At 48.1% G+C, this 24,228-nt stretch overlaps 2 protein-coding genes across 9 annotated transcripts in view; one reads left to right on the forward strand and one right to left on the reverse strand.

The window, feature by feature from the left end:
* Positions 1–2,644: 2,644 nt before the first annotated feature.
* On the reverse strand, positions 2,645–7,496 carry slc6a19b (solute carrier family 6 member 19b). 3 transcript variants are annotated; one of them, XM_028979794.1, is made up of 12 exons: positions 7,227–7,495; positions 5,598–5,738; positions 5,383–5,520; positions 5,121–5,302; positions 4,921–5,031; positions 4,716–4,828; positions 4,297–4,425; positions 4,066–4,222; positions 3,780–3,984; positions 3,451–3,610; positions 3,218–3,380; positions 2,645–3,132 (listed from the first exon to the last, which is right to left on the reverse strand). In XM_028979794.1, exons 1-12 carry the CDS (start codon positions 7,423–7,425, stop codon positions 2,914–2,916), a joined length of 1,917 nt encoding a protein of 638 aa, XP_028835627.1. In that variant the 5' UTR covers positions 7,426–7,495; the 3' UTR covers positions 2,645–2,913. The 3 variants fall into 3 exon arrangements, with proteins under 3 accessions (XP_028835627.1, XP_028835628.1, XP_028835629.1); XM_028979795.1 differs by having other exon boundaries at positions 5,598–5,946; positions 7,227–7,363; XM_028979796.1 differs by lacking the exons at positions 5,383–5,520; positions 5,598–5,738 and having other exon boundaries at positions 7,227–7,496.
* Positions 7,497–9,347: 1,851 nt separating this feature from the next.
* Positions 9,348–24,228, forward strand: part of fhod3b (formin homology 2 domain containing 3b) — a 34,429-nt gene continuing 19,548 nt past the window's right edge. For 4 of the 6 annotated variants that reach the window (XR_003749760.1, XM_028979778.1, XM_028979777.1 and 1 more), the window contains exons 1-10: positions 9,448–9,612; positions 10,535–10,641; positions 11,517–11,581; positions 19,951–20,018; positions 20,163–20,268; positions 21,060–21,154; positions 21,230–21,341; positions 21,437–21,531; positions 21,599–21,742; positions 22,103–22,329. Coding sequence is in view for 5 of the 6 variants with exons in the window: in XM_028979778.1 (XP_028835611.1) it covers positions 9,448–9,612; positions 10,535–10,641; positions 11,517–11,581; positions 19,951–20,018; positions 20,163–20,268; positions 21,060–21,154; positions 21,230–21,341; positions 21,437–21,531; positions 21,599–21,742; positions 22,103–22,329 (1,184 nt within the window). In the remaining variant the exon portion in view is untranslated. Of the gene's footprint in view, positions 9,613–10,045; positions 10,161–10,534; positions 10,642–11,516; positions 11,582–12,040; positions 12,099–19,950; positions 20,019–20,162; positions 20,269–21,059; positions 21,155–21,229; positions 21,342–21,436; positions 21,532–21,598; positions 21,743–22,102; positions 22,330–24,228 lie in introns of those variants that run through there. The other 2 variants (XM_028979780.1, XM_028979776.1) reach the window with 2 other exon arrangements.

Consider the following 24,228-nt stretch of genomic DNA (forward strand, 5'->3'; position numbering starts at 1 on the left):
AACAGTACATAGAACTCATGCACTTTCACATCCAATCACTCCGGACTCTTTTGCACAAAACCACTTTGCACAAAATCACTTTGCACAAAATGACTCTGCGCTTTTTAGGTCCTTACTGCTCTTTCTTTTATGGCTCTTTCTCTCTTTTCTTTAAACATTGTAAAAAAACTGTAATTCATTTGCACACCTTCACCCTACCAGTTACACATATTTTATGTTAAAGACGTAAAAGTGTAATACTTGGTTATGTTTGCAATATTTGCATATTGGTTCATTGTTTACTTGCAACATTTGCAATACTGTGGTCTGTAGCAGTTGCAGAAAGCATTTCACTGCATATCATACCATGTATGACTGTGTATGTGACAAATAAAATTTGAATTTGAATCTCTATATTATTGTGTAGTGCCTGTTCTACGTCTAGTCGAGGCTCATCTAGGTGGGTAGGTTTTAACCCCCCCTGCAACGTGTTAAATAGTAATAAAGGTTAGGTAGGTCAAATCCTCCATTGTCCTTGCTTCTTTGCAAGGACAATGCATTTCTTAAACTAATACGTGGTGGTTTATCTTTCCATGGGAATTTAGTAACGGAAGAGTCTTGAGACCTAAACCAGTCAGATGATGGTTTGCTTGGTATCATTCTTGGTAAAACCATTTTTTTTTTCTGAGGTGACCCTGCCCATGATTTCTGTAATGTGTAATTTTATTATGTCTGCCAGCCTAAGTGAAACGTTAATACCTAAATACTACATATTTCCAGATTGTGGTGGGATGGAAGAAGAATTCTGGAAGGCGCAATTAGGAAGGACTGTAGATTTTAACCGGTTTACTGAATAGTTTTGAATAGAAAGAGTTTATTCGTGTAATTACCTCAGTGAGGCTGGGTTGTGAATGCTGGAGATGCATGAAGGCTGACTATGTTCCACGTTCCAGCGTTTAATGCATTGAATTGCTATATCCTGTCTAACTGCAGCTGCTACCGGTTCAATAAAAAATGCAAACAGTGAGGGGGAGAGTGGACATCCCTGCCTGGTGCCTCTCTTGAGACAGAATCTGAAGGGAGTTTGGTCATTTGTCCTGACCCATGCTATTGGGGAAATATATAATATTCCTAATTCAAGTTCAGGTTCAAATACAGTTTATTTATAGAGCCCCTTTCAAGACACCTAACCCTGAGTGTCTCCAGGGGGGGACTGTCCCTGTAACTACTGATTGTAAGTCGCTCTGGATAAGGGCGTTTGATAAATGCTGTAAATGTAAATGTAAATGTTGTTCACCTACTGTTTAGAACCAGAATAGCGAACCAACACGCACCTAACCGACGGTCTCGATGCCACGAATGAAGCAGATGTAGCCGGCGCACCACGTGCTGGCCAGGGAACCAGAACCAGCCTTCACTGCAGGGAGCCCCGGGTCTCAATATTGGGAGTCTCCCGGTGCCAGAAGTAGTTCACTGGCGAGCTCTTCTCACACTCACTCCCATAACCTAGAGCAGAGCGGTGGTTTTATTGACTCCACCTCTCTTGATGACAACCCCCAACCGATATCTACTTCTAAGAATCTCCTTATGTGACTTCTCTTTAAGACCACACCTGTAAGGTTGGCATTAATGGGGCAGCTTTCCCAGGGCAGAGGGTTTTGGAAGGAATGGAAGAAGTACCATAGCACCCAGGCCAGGATGGTGTTGTAGAACACACCCTCCAAAAAAGACATCAACGTAGATGCCAGACCTGGGCACAGAGCTGAATTAATGCACGGTGCAGAAAGCACTTCTCACCCCTCCCAGGTAAGGCGAGATGTGGTTCCAGACTCCAATGCTCCCCGTTCTGAGACGTTGTCCAATGGCGAGTTCCAGGTAAAGCAGCGGCAATCCCTCGAAGGCCAAAGCGACTGCGTATGGGATGAGGAACGCACCTGAACACACAAATCCAGATCTGTGAGCGTGACTATCATTAACGTTCCCCAGCAGAGCCTCCTGCAGCCTCCTGCTCATGTTCCTCTTGATCCGTCCTGAAATCCCCGCTGCCCTGTCAGGCGAGGGTCTTGTGAAGCCACCTTTCCTTCATTGGCTTCATTTCAGAATATAGAGGAGGAATCTCTAATCTCTCAATACACCCCTTTCACGGGAGGGAACAGGTGAAAGTGGGCTTGTATGGACCGCTTTCAGTGGTGGTACGCAGTACCTGCTGCCTGCCCACACTTACACTGGTCCTACTTTACTTTACTTTACTTTACTTTACTTTACTTTACTTTACTTTACTTTACTTTACTTTACTTACAGGAGGACGACACCAGCAAGTCAAAACTAAGAGTCCCGATAAGGCCGAACTTGTCAGGAATAGAACATGCAGGGAATTGTCAAGTGCTGGACAATTTTTTTTATTTGTAAGTGTGTGTGTGTGTGTGTTGGACTCGAATACTTTTTGGACGTTGGACGCTCCGCCGCGGACACTTTCTGAGTAACAGTAGATGCCGCCATCTCCGCGCTGGCCATCTCCACATCCAGGGTGTGCTCGGGCATAAAGAGCGCGTGAGGGCTTTTAAGGAGGCTGGGCGGGGCTTTTATTTTATTTAATTGGTTAGAAGAATTTGTGGATGAGAGGGAATCATTAAAAGGCCTTCAGATTTTTTTTGGACAGCAGCCGTTGATATAAAACACATTTAATGAGAAGAGCGTTTCAGCGCCAACCATTCATCCGAAAGCGTACCCAGAAAACGCATCCTACAGGTCAAAACGGCCGGTTTCTCACACGCCGCAGCAGACAGCACGTCAATAAACCGCAAAAACAATGCTACAGTTCAGCTGAACATTGGTGGGGATCTAGTGGATTTACAAAGTGGAATTCACTTCCACGGCGCCCCACAGAGCTGACAGCAGACGTGATCATCTGGGAAGGGCTGTCTGGGGAAAGTTCTATTCCAGGGGGATTTTTTCATGTCCTCCTGCAGCTGAATTTGATTGGCCAGATTTGAGCCGGGCGGAGCTATCATCGCCATCTTGACCTCGGCGCCGCTGAATGGCTGTGAAAATGGCCGCCCCGGGCACCATGAGGCTGGGAATGCCGGCCAGGATGAAGATGATGACGTAGATCCATGCCGGGTACAGCTTCATCTCCAGGGTGGGAAAGGAGTCCTGCGGCGAGGTGGAGGGGAGGGGCTGTGAACACACCGCCATTTTTAAAATGGACGTTCAGCCCTGAGCAGGCAGCATCTCTTACCGAGCTGGGATCCCAGGCTTTGTAGAAGATGTCTTTGTTTACAATGGTGGCAAAGTAGAAGATGAAGATGAGGAGCATTATGAGAGGGCTGACGACCCTCCATGTGATCTGCCAGAACAGATTGGGTTTGTGGCCGACCATGAAGCGCAGGTCCTCATTGAACCTGCCGGGTCAGATGGGTGTCAGTTGATCCCCTTAGACAAAGTGTGGCAGATACGAAGCACGGAGCCCACCTGTCAATCCCGTAGATGTAGACCACGCCAATCATCTCGCAGAATGCTATTATGAGAAGAGGAACAGACCCAGCAAATGTGTCGAAGAGAGCCAACCAGTAGTTCCCCGATCCCTGGACAAAAATTAGTGCCACGGCGCAGCACAGGAGGCAGGTGACTCCTGGACAGGATGACACAAGGTAGTTACAGCTCTATCAGGAACTTCATGATATCTGGACGAAGGTTTGAGATTTCTACAAATGAGCTCGACATGGCATAAACAGCCAGACCAAATGCTGTCCCCATCACAGGTCCAGTACGTGACCCTGCTGCCCTGTCGTGTGTCTGACCTGTGATGACCTCTTTTGGCCAAGATTTAGGGAAGACCTGGAGGTCCTGTAGGGGGACCAGCACTCCCTCGATGTTACCGAACATGGAGGACAAACCAAGACAGAACAGCATAATGAAGAACAGGACGGACCAGAGGGGGGACAGGGGCATCTTGGTGATGGCCTCAGTGAAGACGATGAAGGCCAGACCAGTTCCCTCCACGCCCTGAAGCACAAAGCACCCTCATCAGCAGGCCCTTCATCTATTTTAAACTGTCTTTGCTTTGAAGGAGAAGGATCATGACACCTCACTGAGGAGGGCGTTGAGGTCGCAGCTCTTCAGATGGAGACTCTGGATGCTGTTGGGATGTGTGGAGTTCAGGATCTGTAGGGTCTGATCGTAATTCCCCTCTGTGATGTTCCCCTCAGGCAAATCAAACGCATTGAGCAGCATGACGATGTTTCTGCAGGAAAGGAGGTTTACTGTCAGTGAAGTGATGATGGAACCTCAGAACACGGTAGAACATCAGACACACACCCACTCATACAGTCGTCAAATCTCTCCATGGCCCTGAAGCCGATGATGGTGTAGATGACAGAGGCGGCGTACACCGACGTGAACGCATTGATGATCGAAATGATGACAGCGTCCTGCTCACAGTTATTACTGCACAACAGTACACGTTACTTTAAAATATTGGAAATAAAAAAAAATTAATTCATGAATTAAAATACATTTAGTTTCCAGTCACTCTAAATGAACACATTTCGGTTTAGAATCCCACCCCTTTCAGAGGCTCCGCCCCCCTCTGACCTCGTACGTCATTTTCATTTTAATAGAACATAAAGGCTCTGAATTCTGTCTGAATGTTACAGGAAGTGAAGTGCTGCCCTGCTGCAGGTTAGTTGGGGTTTCCTCCCCTCCGAGGTGCCGGTTCCACGGTCTACTGGACTCACTAGACTGAGTTGTAGCTGGAGAAGGAGATGAGGCCTCCGAATGCAAGAGAGAAGGAGTAGAAGACCTGAGCTCCTGCATCCAGCCATGTAATAGGGTTAGCCAACTCCTCCATCTGTGACGACACACACACACACACACACACACACATTTCTGTAGGTTTAAATGAACATCAGACATTTGTGATATGTTTCTTTTGAATCTTACATTTGGTGTAAAGAGAAATTTGAGACCCTCCACAGAGCCTTTCAGCGTCAGCCCCCGGATCAGGAAGATGGTCAGAACCAGGTAGGGCAGCGTGGAGGTGACGTACACAGCCTGTCCAGAGGAGGAACACAGATCCGACCTCAGGTTGTACCACACAGACACAAGCTGTCAATGAAATGTGAATTGTGACATTCCCCGACCTTCCCCGTGGTCTCGATTCCGCGGATGCAGCAGATGTACAGAACCGCCCACGCCGACACCAGGCACATGACCATCCACCACTGCACACCGCCCGTCTCTTCTATGGCAGCGGTTGTGTTCAGCGTCTGTCTGTACCAGAAATAATCCACGGGAGAGCTCCTCCCACACTCAGACGCTGGCCCTGCGATTGGGCAGAAGGTCGAGTTAACAGACCAGAGGAACGTGTCGGAACCATTTCTACCGCCACGCTCGGCCGACAACCTGTCCTGTTGCCATTCATGGGGCACTGGCTCCAGGGCAGAGGCTCCTGGAAGGAGTTGAAGAAGTACCACATGACCCAGGCAAGGATGGTGTTGTAGTAGAGGCTGATCAGCAGGGACACACACATGGAGGCCAGGCCTGCGGGCGACACCGCACAGTCAACATGGGCGCGACCATGGGAGCTCCATCGGAACCTGTCCACCAACGCGCCGTACCTACGCCCAGCATGTGGGGGTTGATGGACCTCCACACACCCAGGCTGCCTTTCCGCAAGCGCTGGCCGATCGCGAACTCCAGGTGCAGGAGAGGAATTCCCTCCAACACCAGCAGGATAAGGAATGGAATCATGAAGGCCCCTGAAGACACAGAGTAATCTTCATCCAGACCATCAGGCCAATATAAAAGTGTCTTAACAGCTCTGGACCCTGAGGTGCGAAGAGCAGCGGCGGCGGCAGCCTCATGGCAGAGGGCAACGTTCACTTGTTACGAGGAAGAATCTGAGAGTGAATGCGTTACTGATGAAGTCTCTGTTCAGCACGTTTGTCCACTGAGCTCCAGTTTGGGCTGAAAATGAATCACAGAGGTCGGCATGTGTGAATCTCATTAAGATGGTCCGCTTTATTTTTTCACTTAGTTCTGGTGTAGAGAGAGAGAAATAGACGCTAGTTGTGCCGATGTGCAGCGACCAAGTGATTTACTTTTACAGATGTGCACCTTCTAGCAACGTCCAACTCCATACATCCTCTGATTTGTTCCAGGTAGAACAGCCTGACTCTCAACAGATCAAGAGAGGATTACTGTCAGTATACACAGTATACCGTGTGTTGGAATGCTGTTTCACACGGACCCCACCACAGTGCAATCGTAAAAGAAAGAAAGATATGTACGTATATACACACTAAACGTCCCCACATCTCTATAAAAGAAAAGTCAAACTGTTCTGTACAATGAACAAGGACAAACAGGACAACATCATGTAAGATGCTGCTTGTAAGAGGATATGCTGGATATTTCAAACAGGACACAAGACAAAAATCAGCAGAAATGTGCAATTGTTAGGAGGTGCATAAGGCTGGAAGTGTATTGTCCCCACCAGCCTGAAGATCCTGGGTGTCCACATGACAGACGACCTCCACCTCCACCACCCAGCGACATCTGCACCTCCTCCAAAAGCCTACATCCTCACATCATTCTACACGAGGAGGATCATTGAGATGTCCTCTGCTGCTACATAACTGTCAGGAGCAGAAGCCCCTGCAGCGGATAGTGAAGAAAGCAGAGCGCACTTTCTCCAGGGGGGGACTGTCCCTGTAACTACTGATTGTAAGGCGCTCAAGATGAGGGCGTCTGGTTAATGTTGTTCATAAAATATATTTCAAAAGGAGCTCTGCATGGATAGATTGACAGTCATCACAGCGTCTTGATGAGGCTTTCACTGCTCAAAGGGTCAGAATCCATATCCAGGTTTTACAAACTACTAAAAAGTGAAGGGTTGCTCTGACTGGCTACTAGAAGATACTGACCTATCAGCACGCAGCAGCAATTTTATACCGAAGTTATGCTACATTATTAATCATTTACATTTACGGCATTTAACCCGATGCCCTTATCCAGAGCGACTTACAATCAGTAGATACAGAGACAGTCCCCCCCTGGAGACACTCAGGGTTAAGTGTCCTGCTCAGGGACACATTGGTAGTAAGTGAGGTTCGAACCTGGGTCTTCTGGTTCACAGGCGAGTGTCTTACCCACTAGGCTGCTACCACCCTCTGGATAATTCTACCCTAGCTCAACATGACCTAACACACACGTGCATACAAAAGACCTGGCAGATGAGCCCTTACCTCCTCCGTGGCTTTGGCACAGGTACGGAAAACGCCAGACGTTGCCCAGGCCGACGCAGAAGCCTACGCAGGTCAGCATGTACTGGGCCTTGTTGTCCCATTTGGGACGGTCCCCAGCCTCCTCCGTCTCCAGCCTCTTCAGCTCCGCGTGGGACAGGATCCGGCTGTCCAGGCCCGGGTTGGGCAGCTTCAGCTTCATGTCTGATCTCGGCTTTTCTCACACTGGAAGCAGCCGGGCCTCGACGGAGGCCCACGACTGGGTTTTTATAGTGAACTTTATCCCGCAGCTGGATGTAGAACGTGTGTAGTCAGCAGGAAAGGAGCAGCCTGATAATAATTAATGCAGCAGAGGCAGATATAAAAATTGTGTTCCTCGATGTCCTCTTTTTTATGTTGTTAGTGCCTGGCAACGCGTCTCACTGCCGCAGTTCGCTAGTGGAGGCCATGGTCATGTCCTACGTCACCGTGAACATCTTTACTTTACTTTACTTTACAAGAGATAGACACCAGCAATTCTCATTCGGTTTCTATACATTTTGAGTTTCAAAACTAAGAGTTTGGTAACTCAACTTGTCAGGAAAAGAACATGTTGGGGAATTGTTTAGTGCTGGACGAATTGTTATTTTGTGAGTGTGTGTGAGTGTGTGTGTGCATGTGTGTGTGTGTTAGACTCGTCTGACTTTTTAAGTCACTTTTGGACAACTGAGGAGTCGATTGGGACCGGAGACACCGTGAAGAGGGAATTTTCAGTCTGAGAAGGTGTGCAGGAGTGTAGCTGGCTAGTGTTGATAGTGTGTTGATATATATATATATATGATATGTATAAGATATGTATAAGATGTATATATATTTAAGATATGATATAACATCTTCATTTTGCATACTGGTCACCCTTTAGGATGCTGTTTTTTTTTCAGCTTCGTCTGTGGCTGGATGTTGGACTTTTCAACACCCAGACAACCCCACAGTGACGATGGCGAGGCTGCCTACAGGAGGGACAAGACGATGGAGACCATCGCAAACCTCTCCACGCCAGTGTCTTCTCTGAAATCAAAAAAGAAACATCTGACAAATGAGGAGCTGCGAAGAAACGACAGCTGGTTCCACGTCCTGCTGAATCACACATGGAACCATGTGAGAAAAGAACAAGGTGCCACAGGCAGCAGGAGGGAATTTTAATAAATCATTAATCTGTTTAGTCACCGTGTTTTCCTGGCAAGGTAATTAATTACTGGAGCTTCAGATGGGCTCATCGACTAGAGATCGAATTAGATGAGATTAGATTAGAATGTACGCAGACAGAGCATTCGGCATTATGCAACCAGGAGGCACGTTGTGAAGAGCGATGTGATCCAGTGAAGATGAAGATAACCATGGTGCAGAGTGCAGGTGTTGTTGTGGATGATGATGATGATGATGATGATGCTATTATTCCCACAAGTGGGAAATTGCATTTGTCACGGCATAGAAACAGAGGTAATAGCAGCAAAAAATAAATATGCATATGTATTTATCTATGTGCAATCAATATTGACACGTGTACAATGGGTAACTACCATGGCGTATTGGATGTGTGTGTTTGTTGAACAGCCTGACAGCGGTTGGAAGAAAAGGCCTTCTGAACCTCTCCTTCCCACCTTGTGGGTGCAGCAGCCCGCCACTGAAGGAGCTGCTCGGTGCTGTCAGGGTCTCCTGCATGGGGTGGGAGATGTTGTCTCCTGTCACTCATCACCTCCACTGGGTCCAGAGGGCGTCCTAGAACAGAGCCGGACTGTTCAGTCTCTTCCTGCCCCCAGCGGAGATGATGCTGCACCCCTACAGTCATAAGAAGCCTTCAGGAGTGGCCCCTGTACCCCAAAAAGACCTGAGCCTCCGCAGCAGGTCGAGCCTGCTCTGCCCTTTTTTGTAAAGAAATGATATGAAATGATATTATACGACAATGATGATTTTTATAATATTCTTTTCACAATAACTGCAGTAATTTACTAAAGGCTGGCGTTGTCATCATCGTTATCATAGTGTCATACTCATGGACATGGCGACAGGGGACAGTGACATTGCGGCGGTCATTTAGGTTCCGAGTCCGGCCGCCGGGCGGCGCTGCCGCGGCTGCGGCGGAGCGTGTGGAGCTGGACGGAGTCCCCGGAGCTGGAAGCCCCGTCCCGTCCCGTCCCGCCCGGTTCGACGGGGACTCGCGTGGAAGCCGCAGCGCGGACGGGTCATGGCCGCGTTCGTCTGCAGGGTCCAGTTCCTGGACGACACCGATCCGTTCAGCGGAACCAGCTTCCCCGAACCGAGCCGGGCTCCGCTCTTCTCCTTCCGATGGGAGCTGCCGCTGCTCCAGCAGATCGCCGGGGTCCACCGGCTCCTCGGCGCGCCGCAGAAGGTACGGAGGTCACGTGGTGCCTCCAGCAGATGACCCATCATCATCATCCTCATCATCATCATTCATACTGTCAACTGTGTGCATGTTTGGTGGATCTGTGTGTAGGTGCTAGATCTGTTGAGGTGATGATCATCTCTCAGCATCACCCCTTTTTTTTCGTGCATGCTGTTTTTTTGTCCCCTTTATTGGGGCCGTCTGGCCGAGGTCACCTATGACGTGTCCACCCCAGGCGTCCAGACAGAAAGATCCTTCCAGCAGCGCTACTTATTCCTGGTTCCTGCTTTATCACCAAGAGCAGAAGGTCCTTCTGACCATCCCCGCTTACCTCTCACACACCTCCCACGGGGCAGGAGACATGTGGCTGGAATGTGCATGGCAGGAGAATCGGACTGTGTCCAGGAGAACTTGTGGAGGAGATGTGTTGGAGCTCTGATTCGTGAAGGAAACGTTCTTTATAGGGATTCTGTCTTCTGCTCGCCGACCCCTTATGTCCGTGGTGTGCTGCAGCGCTTCTGTGGGACTTCCTGTCTGTGCTTCTGGAGGTGTTGGTGAGGGAAATCTCATGTGTGTTTGTGTGTGTGTGTGTGTGTGTCTGGTCTTGATATGCTGCTGTTTCTGACAGCTGCAGAGTGTGTCTCAGTCCAGAGCCACTGGAACGCAGCTGGAGGGTTTGAGGAAGCAGAGGAAGAGGGAGATGTTTGGCTTTTCACATTTTTTCCAGAAAGTTGTTGCCCTGCCAGGTTTTAGAGTCGTCTGCTGGTGGTGAACTGAGATGCTCCCTCACACTTTGATTTGAGGCTGTAGGCTGATTATTTCATGCATTCTCCTCAGTGTTGCAGCATCTGTCCAGAGAACATCAGAAGCCAGATGTTAATGGCTGTTATGTGTCTATGTCTGACCGTCTCTCTTTCTGTCCCTGCAGCTGGAGGACTGTGCTCTGCAGCTGTCCCTCACCGGCACCTATCTGGACTTGGACCTCTCTCTGGCGGAGCAGAGTGAAGATCTGGATGGCTTTCAGGTGGACGGAGGGTAAGGAACATTTACATCTCGCTTTGGGAGCATCGCAGTGGGCCAGAATTTTCATGCAGTCTTTAAAACCTGGAATGGGATGGACAGAAGAATGTGTAGAAACATCAAAATGAAAAGAGGCTGTCCAGCAGGCTTGGTCGTTGATGGGCCTGGTTCCACTGATGGTCCTGGTAAATGTTCTAAATACACAGACATTAATGTCTTTCCTGCTGGAAACAAAATTGAGTCCACCCCTGAGTGAAAATGTCCAAATTGTGTCCAAAATGTCAAGATTTTGTGCGGCCACCATTATTTTTCTTGACTCCTAGAGCTTCACAGGTTACCACTGGAATCCCCCTCCACTCCTCCATGAAGACAAGATGGAACTGATGTTGTTCACTCAAATACTCATATCAACATAAGTTCAAGCTCTGGAACCTGTGGCCATAGTCAGGAACTGGAGGTGGAACCCCGTAGTTTAGTCTCAGTGCCTAATTAGGGTACGGAATAGTTTTCCTGACCAAAACATTGGACTTTAAATCAGCACTTCTGCTCCCTCCATGCAAGTGTTATCTTGGAGTTGTGGTCACCGCATAGAACATTATGTCCCCATAACCTGGGATGTCCTGTGAGGAGTGGGGGTAGTGCTGGCCTAGCGGTTAAGGATGCGGCCCCGTAATCAGAAGGTTGCCGGTTTGAATCCCGAGCCGCCGAGGTGCCAATTGAGAAAGTTCTGTCCCCACACGCTGCTCCCCAGGCGCCTGTCATGGTGCCCACTGCTCAATCAGGGTGATGGTTAAATACAGAGGACACATTTCACTCTCTCACCGTGTCTCACAATGACTATCACTTCACTTTCACCATGACTGACGGCATTACATCTGATTCCTTTCCAGCAGGGGGAAGAAAAAAGCTCTAATCCTCCGTACTCAGCTGTCAGTTCGAGTTCATGCCTGCATTGGTGAGTAAAGATCAATAAATCCTGGGATCTAGGGTCAGGTAATCCAGGGATCTGGGGACAGCAAATCCTGGGATCTAGGGACAGGTAACCCAGGGATCTGGGGACAGCAAATCCTGGGATCTGGGGACAGGTAACCCAGGGATCTGGGGACAGCAAATCCTAGGATCTAGGGACAGGTAAGCCGGGATCTTGGGACAGCAAATCCTGGGATCTGGGGACAGGAAACCCAGGGATCTTGGGACAGCAAATTCTGGGATCTAGGGACAGGTAACCCAGGGATCTGGGGACAGGTAATCCAGGGATCTTGGGACAGCAAATTCTGGGATCTAGGGACAGGTAACCCAGGGATCTTGGGACAGCAAATCCTATGATTTCTGCAGTAGTGTGTGTTGTGTTATGTTGTGTAACTGCAGTAGTGTGTTGAGGTGTGTGTTCTTGTGATTGTGTGCCATTGTTTAGATGGAACAGATTTTCCTGACTTTCTCCTGGGATGCTGAACAGGAACATCACAGAGAACGTGATTACAGCATTTGTCCAGCTTGTGTGTGTGTGTGGTTGTAAGTCTAGTGTGTGTTAATGAGTGTGGATGTCATTACTTACTTCTGTTATTAATTTGGGATGCTGTTTATTGCAGTTCATGTTGAAAACATGACTAATGCAGCGTCCACACTCAGATCTGTTGAGTTTGTAGGAAACCTCAGCTGAGTGTTGCTGTGTGGTCATCAGAGAGCAGGGCCAGGACCCCCCGTCCCACTGTAAACTGTACAGTGTTGTCAGGGTGTTAAATTATATTCATTTAACACACACACACACACACACACACACACAATGGGAGAGCATGCAGCCCTCGGGCCCCTGGAGCCAAGTGAGTGTGTTTACAGACTGGCAGCCATTTTAATCAGGACTGTGTGATTGCGGGTCAGAGTGCCGCCTCCTATAAAATAAACAAGTAATGACTCCTGCTGCAGGGGGTGTGTCCGGTTTAACTAGTGTGTGTGTGTGTGTGTGTGTGTGTGTGCGTTTTGTTGGGGAGACTAATGAGCGGTGGATGAGAGCACTCAGTTTCTGTTTCTTACTCCTGCCCCTATAACCCTCCCTCCCCAAACTTAATCCGCTTCAGGCCATGGGCATGAATGTCAGTGTTTGTTGGGCTGTAGGAAGTAGCAGTGGCAGCTCTGACCTGAATGGCATCCAGGTTCTTTCTTGTCCTAAGGTGTAGGTATATATAGGGGTGAAGGTATGGGCATGGTGTTGTTTTGGGCGAAGGTGTGGCCATTGGTGTAGTTGTGATTGTAGGTGTGGTTGTGGATGTAGGTGTATAGTTCTGATTGTAGGTGTAAAATTGTGGGTGTAGTTGTGGGTGTAGGTGTAGAGTTGTAGATTAAGTTCTGAAGATTTGAAGTTTTGGGTGTAGGTGTACAGCTGTGGACGTAGGTGTAGGTAAAGTTGTGGGCGTAGTTGTGAGTGTAGTTGTAGGTGACGTTGTGGGTGACTTTGTGGGTGAAGATGTGGGTGTAGCTGTAGAGTTGTAGGAGACGTGGGTGAAGATGTGGGTGTAGCTGTAGAATTGTATGTGAAGTTGTAGGTAAAGTTGTGAGTCTAGGTGTATTTTAGGTGTGGATAAAATTGTGAGTGTAGTTGCTAGTGGAGGTGTAGAGTTCGGGGTGTGAAGTTGCAGAGGTAGTTGTAGGTGTAGAAGTTGGTGTATGTGTCGAGTTTTGGGTGTGGTTGTACGGGTAGGTGAAGTTGTAGATGTAGGTGTAGACGTTGTGGGCATAGGTTTGAGGTGTAGTGTTCTCCTGTTCTGACAATGATCCCAGTTCTCCTGCTGGAGGCTCAGCTCATCTGCACTGCTTCAGACAGAGACTCGGCCAGAGGCCAAACCAAACAGTGCATGGCCCGAAGGAGGGAGAGGGGCGGGGAGTGAAGATCGAACTGGAGCAGGGAGGCTTTTCCAGCTCCCTCTGGAGGTTCTGATGGTGGTTCTAGTGGCTGTACTGTCACACGGTGGGTGTACTGCTACTTTCCTTGTGGTATGACCTCTCCTCAAGTCACTGATATCATTTCAGCGCTATGGTCACAGATGCACTCATTCCTCAGCAGCTGTGCTTGGCCGCCCTATCCAAAATCCTCATTCAAATCCAGCTCAAACTGGGAGACAAGTGGCGGCTGTAAAATAGTCTGGAACCACATTTTTGGAACCTATTCTGCATCTCGTCGGCTTTGAATGTCTGACTGTAATATGATCTTTTTCTGTGTGTCCAGGACAAAAGCCAGAATGGCATGGGTGCAGTTCTACACTCAAAAAATCGTTTTGGGAAGCTCCCGGTGTATTACATGTTCCGCCGATGCTCTGCAGCACCAGTAACGTTCTCCTGTGTTCTGTTAGTTCAGTAAAAGGTGTTCTGCTGTGTTCTCTTAGAACATTGACAGACTTTCCTCTGTGTTCTGTTAGAACATTGACAGACTTTCCCCTGTGTTCTGTTAGAACAGTGACAGACATTACGCTGTGTTCTGTCAGTTCAGTAAAAGGTGTTCTGCTGTGTTCTGTTAGAACATTGACAGACTTTCCTCTGTGTTCTGTTAGAACAGTGACAGACCTTACGCTGTGTTCTGTTAGTACAGTAACAGATGTTCTGCTGTGTTCTGTTAGAACAGTAACAGACGTTCTGCTGTGTTCTGTTAGTACAGTAACAGACGTTTTGCTGTGTTCTGTTAGAACAGTAACAGATGTCCTGCAGTGTTCTGTTAGAACAGTAACAGACGTCCTGCTGTCTTCTGTTAGAACAGTAACAGAAGTCCTGCTGTGTTCTGTTATTACAGTAACAGATGTTCCGCTGTGTTCTGTTAGTACAGTAACAGACATTCCGCTGTGTTCTGTTAGAAGAGTAACAGACATTCTGCTGTGTTCTGTTAGAACAATAACAGACGTTCCCCTGTGTTATGTTAGTACAGTAACACATGTCCTGTTGTGTTCTGTTAGTACAGTAACAGACGTTCTGCTGTGTTCTGTTAGTACAGTAACAGACATTCTGCTGTGTTCTGTTAGTACAGTAACAGACACTACTCTGTGTTCTGTTAGTACAGTAACAGACGTTCCGCTGTGTTCTGTTAGAACAGTAACAGACATTCCGCTGTGTTCTGTTACAACAGTAACAGACATTCCGCTGTGTTCTGTTACAACAGTAACAGACGTTCCGCTGTGTTCTGTTACAACAGTAACAGACGTTCCGCTGTGTTCTGTCACAACAGTAACAGACGTTCCGCTGTGTTCTGTTACAACAGTAACAGACGTTCCGCTGTGTTCTGTCACAACAGTAACAGACGTTCCGCTGTGTTCTGTTAGAACAGTAACAGACGTTCCGCTGTGTTCTGTCAGAACAGTAACAGACGATCCGCTGTGTTCTGTTAGAACAGTAACAGACGTTCCGCTGTGTTCTGTCACAACAGTAACAGACGTTCCGCTGTGTTCTGTTACAACAGTAACAGACGTTCCGCTGTGTTCTGTCACAACAGTAACAGACGTTCCGCTGTGTTCTGTCACAACAGTAACAGACGTTCCGCTGTGTTCTGTCACAACAGTAACAGACGTTCCGCTGTGTTCTGTCACAACAGTAACAGACGTTCCGCTGTGTTCTGTCAGAACAGTAACAGACGTTCCGCTGTGTTCTGTCACAACAGTAACAGACGTTCCGCTGTGTTCTGTCAGAACAGTAACAGACGTTCCGCTGTGTTCTGTCACAACAGTAACAGACGTTCCGCTGTGTTCTGTCAGAACAGTAACAGACGATCCGCTGTGTTCTGTCAGAACAGTAACAGACGTTCCGCTGTGTTCTGTCAGAACAGTAACAGACGTTACGCTGTGTTCTGTCAGAACAGTAACAGACGTTCCGCTGTGTTCTGTTAGAACAGTAACAGACGTTCCGCTGTGTTCTATTAGACCAGTCACGTCTGATGCTCACCTGCTCTCTATCTTCCTTGCATCAGTGGGATGTGTGTGTGTGTGTGTGTGTGTGGGGTGGGATGGGGTTCATCTGATCCAGGATCAGCAGTCGTAATAAACCATTAAAAGTGACAGCAGAGTGACGAGTGGAGTGACAGTTTTCCTTCCACTGTGGCTTGGAGAGAAAGCGCGTTCTTCCCACATATTTGGAATGTGTGGCCTTTAGAACCCGCCCCTTGCAGCCCCACTGAGCAGAAGAGATGGCGCGCTGGGCGCACTTTGTTAGAACTTTCTACTAGTTGTAAAGGTTTGGAGGGCCAGAGGCCCCGCCCCCGTGTGAAAGTGGGCTAGGGGAAGGTTTAATCCGCCTTCATCGTGTCCGGATCTCCAGAGGGGGGTTCGAGCCACAGTTGTAAACACTCCGCTCCTTTTGTGAGATGCTTATTTATTATTCAGTCTGTGTTCTGGAGAAGAAGAACAGAAATGGACTCTTCTGATTGGATGCTTCTGATGTGTGTGTGTGTGTGTGTGTCTGGCCTGATGTTGTTCCGGCTGGTGACAGGTAGGACTACCGACCAATCACGGCTCAGGACGGTCTGCTGTTCTTCCACCTGTCAAGTCCAGACAGGAAGTGTCTGTCAGTCATCCTGCATTGTGTCCTGATGCAGCATCACACACGCACCCTTACTGCGGCCCTACAGAATAATGTGCATTACAGCTGAGCTCAGGCTATTAATGTCGCCAGGATTATATTTAGTTTGTGCTGAAATGTAAGACGCAGGCCATTTAGAGTGATGCATCGTGGGATTTGGTGTCCTCTGATTACTCAGCAGGCTTTGTCATGTGCTTGAAAGGAAGTTTACATGGGATAGAAGTGGATTTTTCTCTCCACCTTTAATGCTGAGGTAATTGTCACTTTCAAACTGTGAAGAACGAGCACCATGTTTCAGTTCTGTCGTGGCTCCTCATCATATGTGGATTTGGTGTTTGCTGAACAGCGTGATGTGTAATGAGAAGGAAATACTCCTGCATGGGGCTTTTCCAACTCTCCATCTGTGGGGTGTGTGGAAAATACAAGTCCGGTCCGCGGAGGCGCCAGACACCACAGCATTCTAGACCTTCTGGGCTCCAGTGGACCAATAGGAGGTCTGCTGAGTAGTAGGCGTGGTTTTAATGTTGTGGCTGGTTTAATTTTACACACGCACACTCAGCCTGCCCCTGTAAGTCAAACCACAACCAGGTTTGTATTAAAACACACTGTGTGTGTGTGTGTGTGTGTATGATGGGGGATGGGGCAGTAGTAGGTAAAGGGGGTTTTGCCAGATGTCTTTTCCTGCTGTTCCAGCAGAGTCCAGTGCCAGACACAGTGGGCGAACACAGAGTGTGTGTGTGTGTGTGTGTGTGTCTGTCAAATTCATCGTTAAAAGTACACACACTTGTGTCCCACCCGTCCTTGACCCAGAACCTGGAGTTATAAATGAACACAATGAATTGACAGCATTATAGAGTGTGAGTGTATGGACGCTGCATCCTTTACACACACACACACACACACACACACAGAAATCAACTTTGGCCGAAGGTTAAAATCAAGAACCCATATTGAAATAAAACATCGAACTGGGTAGAACCCTGCTGGGGATTAACCACGGTGCAGATTCACCGTCAATCTGGCAACTCAGATGCCAGGGTTTATCATGTATGTTGCCAGGTTTACTTAAGGCCGTGTTTTTGTTCTGTTTTCTACCAATAACAATCCCATTTATAATCTTGATGATGCTGCCTGGTGCATTTCTACTCCATAGAATAGGGGGCAGTTTTTCTCCCGTAAGATGCACAGAAACCTCGTAATAAACCTCTCTAAAGATCTTTTTTTTTCTTTTTTAAATCACCAACACCACAGCCCTGTCGGGTGGGACTGACGGCCCTGGTGCTCCCGAACGCCACCGTCGTCTCACTGCGAGGAGCTCGGTTCCTTTCACGGGGAACCTTATTTTAGCCGCTCGGATCGCTGGCGAGGCCGGTGAGCGATTCGCATGCTGATGCGTCGCAAATAAGAGTGTGAGGATTTTTAAGGAGGCGATTGTGTGATGCCAGCGAAATGCAAAATAAGCCTCTGGTGTGACGCTGGGCCTTGAGTCAGCTGCTGCTGGTCCCTTCTGGTGGGAAAGGGGAGTCTAGAACTGGCAGAACCTGACAGGCGCAATGGCTCGTTCTCAAAAGGCTAAGAAGTTCTGTCCCATAATTCCTTTAGGCAGCAGGCCGAGTTTAAAGCAGTACAGGTTGCATGCTTTTTGAAAGTCTTTCCAAAACAAAACGTAACACACCCGCCTATGAGCCAGTCCCAGGTTCCACTGTCCCTGTAAAACGCTCTGGACAAAGGCGTCTGATAAATGCCTCAAATGTAAATGTCCTCCACCGTCACGCAAATGTAAAGTCAAGAGTGGTAGGGTGGTAATAGCCTAGAGGGTAACACACTCACCTATGAACCAGAAGTCCCAGGTTCAAACCCCACTTGTCTCCGGGGGGGGGGGGGGCTGTCCCTGTAACTGCTGACTGTAAGTCGCTCTGGATAAGGGTCTCTGATAAATGCTGGAAATACAGGGACAGTCCCCCCTGGAGAAACTCAGGGTTTAGGGTCTTGCTCAATGGTTCATAGGCGCGTGTGTTACCTACTAGGCTACAACCATCTGCAGAGAATGGGGCTGGTAGTAGCCTATGAACCAGAAGACCCAGGTTCAAACCCCACTTACTACCATCGTGTCACTGAGCAAGACACTTAACCCTGAGTGTCTCCAGGGGGGGACTGTCCCCTGTAACTACTGATTGTAAGTCGCTCTGGATAAGGGCGTCTGGTAAATGCTGTGAATGTAAATGTAAAAGCCAACCACGGTACCCGCATTGCGGGCGGAGATACGTTTGATTAGGTGCTCCTGACACTGACCTCTCACCCCTACTGCACAGAATGTGGCACCAAAACGTAACCACACGGAGGCAGGAAGTTCTGCGACGGAGTCGCGGCGTCGGGAAGAAACCGAGAACACAAGAATGTTTGTGTGTGTGAGTGACTGCACGCGTGTTTAAATACATGCAGATGTGTGCTGAGTCACACGCCGCTGCCATCTGCTGACCAACGTCTACAGCTGCAGCTTACTGGGTCGCCCGCCAGACCGGCGTTGGACCCGGTGTGTGTGTGTGTGTGTTTCTGATTGAGGCTTATTTGTGTTGTAACAGCAGCCAGGGGCTGACTGACACACACACACACTCATGCACTACTCTGCTCAAAGATAGGGATATCATACTTAATCGCACAGTTCCACCTTCCTAACCCACACACACACACACACACACACACACTCACACAGGGATGAACAGAAACAGGATCTGAGTGTAAAGCTGCCGCAGGTCGTGCTGCAGGGAGGTCCACTTGACTAATCGCTTCTTCGTACGCTGGGAACGCTGGTCGGGGTCTGGCTGGAGGAATGATGGAGGACCTGCCGGAAAGCAGCAGCAGGGTCGATCTTCGTACGCTCCCGGCTTCTGTAGGCGGTGACCGGTACGCCGAGTCTTCATCGGGAGGATGATGCAGGGAGGCGGAGAGGAAGAGATGGGGGGGGGCGGGGCTGAAAGCAGGATGGAGAGATTTATTACAGATGGAGGCGGAGGGAGGGGAGTGTGCAGAAACAATGCTGCGCGGTGCGCCACCTGCTGGCACACACAGGAAGTGACATCTCAATCGACCTGCACAGGACAACAGGGGAGGTGGGAACGTGGTTTGGGTGATAGAGTATACAGCTCCAGCTGCAATAACCTTAATAAACCAGGCATTGCTCAAATATTAATCTACCTAAAGCATTTTTTGTCATGACATGGTCTATGTTACATTTACATTTACAGCATTTACCAGACGCCCTTATCCAGAGCGACTTACAATCAGTAGTTACAGGGACAGTCCCCTGGGTCTTCTGGTTCATAGGCGAGTGTGTTACCCGCTAGGCTATGTAGAGAAAGAGCCTCTCTTCTCCTGTTGTTCTCTGACACCCAGTTCTTCTACCACATCTCAGCATCAACGTTCCCTTTTTAATCAGGATTATTTGAGTGTTGTACACTTTACTTTCCTTCTTTACAAATTGCACATGTAATATGACTACCAATTCTCAGGAGAAGGGATGGCGCTGGCAGTGGTGTGGTGGAGGATGGAGTTCTGCTCTTTTCGTGGATGTCTAGCTCCCAGGTTTGGTCCCCGTGAGACGAAGGAAGGAGAAAGACTCCAGTGTCCACTGGGGATTCACAGTATTGTGATTGTGTCTGTGTGTAGACTCAGATCCTTTTTTTGATGTAATGTGTATGATTTATTGTGAGTATTGACCAGTTTTATTGTTGATTGTCATGTGATTGTGTGTGTGTGTGTGTGTGTGTGTTTTAGAGAAGCTGTACACCTCCAGTGGGCGGGAGCTGCGCCGGGCCCTGTTCTCCCTGAAACAGATTTTCCAGGTGACCGTCCTCCTGCATCCCTCTGAATCCCCAGAATTCCATGGGGCCGTTCTCTGCATGCTCTTAAAGCCACAGATGAGCTTTTTGTTTTTTAATTGTGGTCTTTGATTAATTGTACTGTCTGTCCGTCTGTCTGTCTCTCAGGATGATAAGGATCTGGTCCATGATTTTGTTCTGGCTGAAGGACTGTCCTGTCTGATCCGTGTTGGAACTGAAGCAGATCAGAATTATCAGAACTACATCCTTAGAGGTGTTACACACACATACACACACTCTTTGGTTGACTGTGTGGTTGTGCTTGGAAGAAGACATGTCTCTGGTTTTGACTGTGGATCTGGATGTGTGTTGTGGCTGTCCAGTTACGGTCCTCACTCAGGAAACAGCTAACTCCGCCCCCCACGGCGGTGTGCGGTGCTCAGTCCTGCTCTGGTTTCCTCTCCCATGCTGATTTACTGGAGTTTCCTCTGTAAATGGAGGTTAATGATGGTCCCGCGGCGCCGCGTGTCCACGCACCATGATGCTGAGGAACAGGAACTGTAAAAACACACTTTATGAGTCAGGTGTCGGCTGCTGTACCCCGAAACATGAGCTGACATAAATCCAGCAAGCATCCACGTACCTACACTCTAGACACACACACATGCCGCACTGATTTATAACAGTGAATCCGGTAGTTCTGGGGTCAGAAGGAAGGTCGTATTTTAGAGGTCGTGGAGGGGTCGTTTGTGGGTCTCCAAATGATGATCAGCGGTGAACTAGTTTACATCAAAAAGCAAAGCTGCAGCAGGAAGTGTGCTGAGGTGCAGGCTGGGTCGCAGCCGGTCTCCCATAATGTGTGTGTGAAAGTCACTGTGAAACGCCACCCTCGTTACGGCAGTGTGTGGGGACGGGTCCACAATTCCAACCCGCAACCTTCTGGCCACCACAGCCCCTGGTTTAACACTCTAACTGGTGGATCGTTGATTAAATGCGCTGTTCCGAAGCCCCTGACGTCAGAGCTGAGTATAAACGGGGTTCCCTCTGTCTCCCTCCGTCTGTCAGCTCTGGGTCAGGTCATGCTGTTCGTCGACGGGATGAACGGCGTCATCAGACACCCCGAAACGCTGCAGTGGCTCTACAGCCTCGTCGCTTCTAAGGTACGACGCCTCCAGCAGGCTCAGAACGTTGCAGGGAGACGCGTGTGGAGGCTCACGGCCCTCTGTGGTTCTCAGTTCCGTCTGGTGGTGAAGATGGCGCTGAAGCTGCTGCTGGTGTTTGTGGAGTATGCAGAGGCCAACGCTGCTCTACTGGTCCAGGCGGTCAGCAGCTACGATGCCAGCAGAGGTTCATCTCTACTAAGTTATTTGTAGCTGTGGGTGAACTGTCTGGTGTTGGTGTACTAGTCAGTGATCGGGCGGGATTGTAATTGTCGTTGGCAGGATGTAAGCTGTGGTCGAATGCGGTGGAGGTTTTGGAAGAGAAGGAAGGAGTGGACACCGAGCTGCTGGTGTTCATGGTGACCCTTATAAACAAGGTAAATATTGGCTGTGCGACCCGATGAACCAGCGCCTCTTCTGAATCGCTGGCCTTTGCACGTCCAGACGCTGGCAGGGCTACCTGATCAGGACTCCTACTACGACATGGTGGACTGCCTGGAGGAGCAGGGCTTTGAGGACGTTGCTCAGAGATACCTGAATCGCAAGGGCACTGACCTGGACCTGCTGGAACAGTTCAACATCTACGAGGTGGGATCTAGTTTTTTTTATCAAATTATGTCTTTAGATCGTTCACCCAGACCTGTTTAGCTACAAGCCAAATTCTGGACAATTAAATTAGAATAAAACGAAATCTTAAAGTATTTCAAAGACACTACACACATTTACCATGGTGTAGCGTCTGATCTTAATTCGGTTTGAAGACATCTGGGCATCGAGGTTCTGAGTTTCTGGAGACTTTTACCAAAGTCGGGTTGTATTTACTATTCATCCAGCAGAACTATTCACTATTCAATATTTGGCCCTCTCCGCTGTTCACTATCACTTTTTATTCACTATTCAGCATGCAGTTCAACTGTCGGTTCTCTCTCTGGTTCTCTCTCATGCTAGACAACGCTACGACATGAAGATGGAGACGATGAGACTGAGCCTGCAGCCACGGGTCGAAAGGACCGTCGCCGTGCGAGCGTGGGCGGGGTTCCTGAGCGGAGAGGCCTGGAAAGACGCCGCAGCAGACGACACTCGTTTCAGAACGGAAAGGGCCACGCTTCGGCCCCAGCGTCTCCCAGCAACCACGGCCACGTCTCCAACCTGAGGATGGAGGACATGAATAAGAGGTGAGAGGAAGGTGTAATGTGTGACCTCTCAACTCCTCCAGATTCCCTTCTCATGACGATACGGAAGTACCATAAATAATCATTGTTTTCTGGTCAAGATAATTACATTTCCGGACATTCCTTCACATTAACAACCACAGCCTTGTGTTTGGAGTACCCAGGACCTTACAGTGTTTAGTGGTGAACAGGGCTGCATGGGAAACTCTTCCATTGGACTAATCCATCGCTGGAGCTGCAGTAGGGCGAGTCGGGGCTGTGGTGGGATTTCTGGCCAAGTCGCCCACTCGTACGGAATGTAGGAAAGTGCTCTGGCGTATCGTGTTTCTTACACAGTAAAGTGGGGTCAAGCGATCAGGGGTGGGTAGACTGTAGGAGCCGAGCTCGACAGCTGCATGGAATTCATGAGGAAGCTCAAGGTCTTTTGGAATACCGTGGACAATTTCCAGTGGCATTTTATTTTGGATTTTTTTTAGCTGTGCCAACAGTCTATAGATTTACAGTCATTTCCACCGGCGTTTGAGGCAGTTTTCTACAGGGGATGGACTCCAGTCCACTGTGGGGCGCTGTGATGGCTGATAATGGGGGTACACATGGCTAGATTAATTGATGATGAGTCTCATTAGGCATAAATGGATCGGTCCACCCATAAAACAAACATGTTCTTTGCCGAAAATGTATTTTTGAGTATTTAGATATATATAAAAACAACCATTTACAAAATGATTGGTCTGCTTTTATTTGCTTATTTATCTGCTTAACATTTAGACCATAAACCAAAACCATAATTAAAATGATTCATAACTTGGAATACTTAGGATATATTTGGTTATGTTGAGGTATTTTAATTTTCCAATGTAATTGGAAAAATAGGTGGTAATTGAAAAAATGTTAACCTTTTTTAAGAAATTAATAAGCATGCCAAAAATTATTTAATATACACAAATATTTAAAATACATTTTCACCAAAATGGAAAAAAAAACAGTCAAGTGTCCTCCAGAATGGATCATTTTGTTGTCAGCTATATAAGTTCAAAATGATTTATAAATGAGCAGTACACACAATGGGTGAGTTTTGCCTAATTAGTACGAACAGAAATTACATTATCTACAGAAATTGTATATTGAAATTGTAACTTTACAATGGTATTTATTTCCTACATAAAACTAGATCAAGTGACTGTACAGCTAATTAAATTATATCTAATATCTTATACAACAAAATCCATTAAACATTTTCTTCTTGTTCTAATACTATACAGTTTGCCTGAAATAAAGAAACATTTTACATTTTGCCCCTATTCTCAAGAATGAGTGTACGCCCTCGAACACAGAGGAGAGGAAGACATTTACATTTACAGCATTTATCAGATTTCCTTATCCAGGGACAGTCCCCCCCTGGGACACAATGGTAGTAAGTGGGGTTTGAACCTGGGTCTTCTGGTTCATAGGGGAGTGTGTTACCCACTAGGCTACTACCACCCTACAGACAAGGGGAAGACGAGCAGATGAGGTTTTGTCACTTAAATTCAGACAACAGTGAGCGCCTCTGCTCCGGCCATTAGACCTCACTCATGTGTGTGAACCCAGCAGTAGATCCTCGCGGAACAGAAAGAGCGTGATGCGAGCCTGAGCTCCCACCCCCCTCCTCCGCCAGCTTTTGAAGGAATATTTAATAGTCGTTCACTCAGGCAATGCCAAATTGTCATGATGAATAAGTTGTTTGGTTGACTAATGTAAAGGAATGCAAAGACAAAGAGGATTCTGGCCCGTTTTACTGCGCCAGCTGCTGCAGGAACATCCTCCTGACATTTACAACTCATCTGTATCTCATTGTGGCATCATACCACTCTTAAGCCCAGACAGGACCATAAATTATGAAGGGCATAAAGTAAGAAGTGG

The sequence above is a fragment of the Denticeps clupeoides genome, chromosome 5 (genome assembly GCF_900700375.1).
Source record: "Denticeps clupeoides chromosome 5, fDenClu1.1, whole genome shotgun sequence".
Classification (NCBI taxonomy): Eukaryota; Metazoa; Chordata; class Actinopteri; order Clupeiformes; family Denticipitidae; genus Denticeps; species Denticeps clupeoides.

Excerpts from the sequence above, each read along its gene's own strand:
- slc6a19b (XM_028979794.1), bottom strand. The coding sequence starts at position 7,425 with ATGAAGCTGAAGCTGCCCAACCCGGGCCTGGACAGCCGGATCCTGTCC. Across the intron at positions 5,521-5,597 it reads CCCCCACATGCTGGGCGTAG|GCCTGGCCTCCATGTGTGTG; the intron begins GTACGGCGCGTT and ends TGTCGCCCGCAG. Across the intron at positions 4,223-4,296 it reads TTTGACGACTGTATGAGTGG|AAACATCGTCATGCTGCTCA; the intron begins GTGTGTGTCTGA and ends CCTTTCCTGCAG.